The following is a 4,179-nucleotide window of genomic DNA, read 5'->3' on the forward strand; positions in this document are numbered from 1 at the left end:
ATTTTTTTAAATGTGAATAAAAAATAGAATAGAAAATGTGAATAATGTTCACTTTGCTCTTTACAACTGAAGGAAGAGATTGGACGTCAACATATTTACCTAAAGGGTAGTTTAAAAGAATACCCACAATCGCTAAAAGTAAACTGACCTTCCTAAAAACTCCAGCTTTAACAAGCAAGGCGCAGAACCCGAGAAGGTGAATATTGTTGCAATCTCGATAGCAATTATCAAGTTGAAAATAGAGAGTAGGAGGTAATGTTTTTTCTGTAACAAATAAAGCAGAAAAAACACTTTTGTTTACTTATTATACAACTAACCTCGCGTTTAAAACGTTTAGTATTGTTTATTGTTCCTTTAAAAGAAACGGTAATAAAGATTTTTACACTAAAATCTCTGATATTGTGACAAAATGACCTCTTCAATTAAATTCTTTAGAATCATCTCAGTTGCTTATATCTGTTAACAATACACTACTTCATAGTTATCACGATTCTGTCCATTTTTTATCATAACATTTTTCACGTTGTTTTTTTCTTTCATAGCCTGCTAACATGCTAGTGTTTGGATTGTTATTCCTACCTTATATACCAGATGTCGCAAGCATGTCATTAAACAATTTATCGTCGGGCAAAAAGTCCAGAAAACACCATGCCATTTTGTGTCCGTGGGAGAGTACCCCAGTCAGGTGTGTTTTCCAAAATTGGTCGCATTCGCCTTCCAGCTGAATGAAATAAAATTTTTAAACGTTAGCCAAATTTGTTGCAACTTTTGAATGGAGTTGCAGCCTAGTTGCCACCATTAAGAATAGCGGAGATCAAATATGAGCAAGCTGGGGCGTGTTGTATGAAGTGATGACCTTTTAGCGTTGTGAGTGTTGACAGGGGCATGCATTTATGTACAGTTAGAACTGTTCAACAACAAGGACAATTATCCATTTTACTTACTTTTGATTTTTGTATCCAGTGTGGTAGGTGCGTGTTACTTTGATCCATACCATTGATAGTAAGTGACAGGTACTGGTCCGGAGACTGTTCGGCCTTTTTTTGATGTCGATAGTACTTCTTCCGCTCTCCGCTGCAGAAAAAAAGAAGAGCAATACCTTGTTGACTTGTTTATGTGACAGATTACTTGCAGCATACACTGCAGAGAAACGAGAACGATAAAAAGTGATTCTGATATGATTAACTAAAATGTAACTGATATCAAAAGATGATGCTTACGCTTGTTGTTCCATGTGAAGCTGTTTTCGTCGAGTCCAAGTCGTTCTTTTCTCTTTGTTTTGTGTGACTCTTTTATGCTCATTAATTAGTAAACAAACTCGGCATTTTTTAAAACGGTTTCTCTGTTTTGAAAGAAAAGAAAACGAAGCGTCAACAGAAAAATTATAAACGTATCCATAAATGTATGGTCGCTGTTTACTGTCAGCACAAGCTATTATTAATTATTTTACAAACTTCTTTTTAGAACTGATGTAATAGTAATTATTATTATTATTATTATTATTATTGTTATTATAATTATTATTATTATTATTATTATTATTATTGTTATGTAATACCATAAATAAAAACCTTTGCCATTCATGCATTTAATTCTCTTCAGATGGCATAAAAACGGAAACAAAAGTTCCCACTATTAGAATGTTGTACAAATCACACTCATTGCTAACCTTTGGTATAATTACTTAAGGAAAACTGCATTTTCACATTCGCCGAAACTGCGTTATTCGTAGAGGTTTATCTCGTGCCATTTCACATGCCTCTCGGTACATCTCGTACACCCTTTGAATGGTCAAGCAATCTGGCAGTTCCTTTCGATTAACATCTGGCATCACGTTTGCCAAGGAGCTTACCAGCTCACCAAACCATTGCTCTGCATCCATGGTCCTCTTAGTTTTAAGAATCATTCCTGTTCTCAAGTGAACGGCACAAGTTAAACCCTGTATGGTGTTTGCCTCCTTCTAGGCGTGAAATCTGAAAAGGAACCAAACAAATATGTTTGTTAATTTTGTGCTGATTTTCTATCTGGTCAAATGTTATAAAATAACATAAGTAAGGTTCCTTTCGCTCCCAAGACCTGTTCGAAAATGATAAAGGAAAACCTTTTGAAGGAAGTACTAAATTAAATAGAAGCACCTGAATCGCAGCCACAGACGTCACAGTTAGACCTGACACTATATGGCAAAAATAATGAGACTGCAATACTGGAAAAGTTTAAAGTGAAGACCTTAACTGCATGGCTGTTAACAATGTGAAAGAAATAAATAAAATAATAGCTATTGCCTAAAGGAGCTGAAAGCATTCTTCTAATTTTTGTACCTTCCATACGACAATCCATGACTGAAGATCCACGCCTTTTGGCACACCTCCTTTTCCTTGTTGACAATGTACTCCAATTGCCGTTTTCCATTTTCCATCTTCTGGGCGAAGGAGAAAAAGTGCAGTAGCCATTGCCCTTGTTCCTCTCTGTCCTTCTCCTAGAATAGAGACCTGGCCTCCATCACATCTTCCATAGTTAATATCTCCATAAAATTTTTCTTGCAGCATTTCTTTTTTCTGGTTTCTTCTACATTTGCCAATGACAGCATTCTCCTGTTCCTGCAAACATCAGTTTTTCTACCCACTTTATGAAAATTGGCACTGGATTCAGTGGAGTGGACGGTTTCCTCTATGTTCATCAAAAATACAAGAAACAATTATGGTTGATTGAAAGTGTCTTCTTTATCGAAACTTTTTTTTCCGAGAACTGTGATGCTTACCCTGTGATCTTCATCGAAACTATTGTCCAAGGTTTCTGGTTGGGTTCTCATTTCAAGTTTCTTCAACCAACAACTAAAAAAAACACGCTATTTTACTTTTATAAACTTTTGTTGTTATTCTAAAAAGCAAGATCGAAATGAGAATGACAGAACAGGGGTGATTACTAACTCGTGCAAACTTCACGTTACTTGTAAGTCTCCAAGCGAGGCACTTCCTTCAAACATTACACGTTGTAGAGATATAGAATAACGACTACAGCCAAAGGCAAGAGTTACACCACGTGACTATGTTTATACTCTATTTCCCGCTCTCCGTTTTCAGTTTATCAGTAAAATTGAGTAGTTTTGCATTAGCATGAAACGCCACAATTATTTTGCACTATTCTTATCTATGTACACACTTATTTCCAAGAAAACATAAACTCGATTCTCACACGATTTGAAATCTCCCTATTACTTTCATAAGAATTTACGCTGATATTAGTCTTTTTTCGTTAGGGAATATACCAATTAAATTCATCATACCTCCCAATCCATTTGGTCTTCTTCCTCTTCCTGGTCACAGTCACTCTCGGTATTGTCAAGAACTGATATCGGACAGTTGCATGATCCACTGCACGCACATGGACGTGTGGACTCTCCACTAATGAGATTTTGCTGTTTAAAGTAAAGAAACATCAGAAAAAAAGGATGAATTGTAAGAGCCATTGAGCACTGAAATCCAAATACAAACGATAAAAATATCAAAAAACGCACTCGTTGAATGAAGCACGCATCTTATCCCTTTCGGTAGAAAGCACCTCACCCCCACCTACCAAGAGCACTCAAACCCTTGTAGTTTTCTGTTTCACATGCTCTGAATGCTCTAATTAGGTAAACCTCGTTTGACATGTTCTCAAGAAAGTCTGTAGCTTGCTTTCTTTGCTGGTTTTACCGACTTTTTGCGGGGATTAGTTACTAATTACATTAAATTGTACGGTTACTATTTAGTGTATACCGTAAACTGCCGATTTAAGCTTCCTCCTCCGCTTATAAGCCCTCCTGGTTATAGCCTGTGGCCCATCTACCTGTAAACTAAAAAAACAACTTCGATTATATGCCCCCCTCACCCCCTTTCCGGATATAAACCTTCCCCTAGTTTCGTTCGTGTTGTGGAAATGATTTGTTATTCCAGTTAGAAGCCCCCTCAGATATAACCCCCTTCTGCTGATAAGCCCATCCAAAACCCGTTACGAAGTTTGTACAAGCCCAGGGCTTATAAGGGGCAGTTTAGGGTATCAACATAGTGCAGGGACAGTCACTTCAAACCTCCTTGATTCTGGGTTCGATTTACAGTTAATGATGATTTTTCTTCCCCGACAATTTTTTGTTTTTTGACAAGCTTTATTTTTTTCATATTTGAGTCAAGAATCCCCCCAAAA

General features: G+C 36.7%; 1 protein-coding gene across 1 annotated transcript; it reads right to left on the minus strand.

Moving 5' to 3' along the window:
* Window positions 1-627: 627 nt before the first annotated feature.
* LOC146489982 (uncharacterized) lies at window positions 628-2,813 on the minus strand. The gene is made up of 6 exons (XM_085089703.1): window positions 2,759-2,813; window positions 2,319-2,665; window positions 1,670-1,973; window positions 1,221-1,342; window positions 945-1,074; window positions 628-721 (listed from the first exon to the last, which is right to left on the minus strand). The coding sequence occupies exons 2-3, from the start codon at window positions 2,544-2,546 to the stop codon at window positions 1,896-1,898; spliced, it is 306 nt and encodes a 101-aa protein (XP_084945829.1). The 5' UTR covers window positions 2,547-2,665; window positions 2,759-2,813; the 3' UTR covers window positions 628-721; window positions 945-1,074; window positions 1,221-1,342; window positions 1,670-1,895.
* Window positions 2,814-4,179: the final 1,366 nt, after the last annotated feature.

Source organism: Pavona decussata, unplaced genomic scaffold (assembly GCF_977016875.1).
Source record: "Pavona decussata unplaced genomic scaffold, jaPavDecu1.1 SCAFFOLD_2, whole genome shotgun sequence".
Taxonomy (NCBI): Eukaryota; Metazoa; Cnidaria; class Anthozoa; order Scleractinia; family Agariciidae; genus Pavona; species Pavona decussata.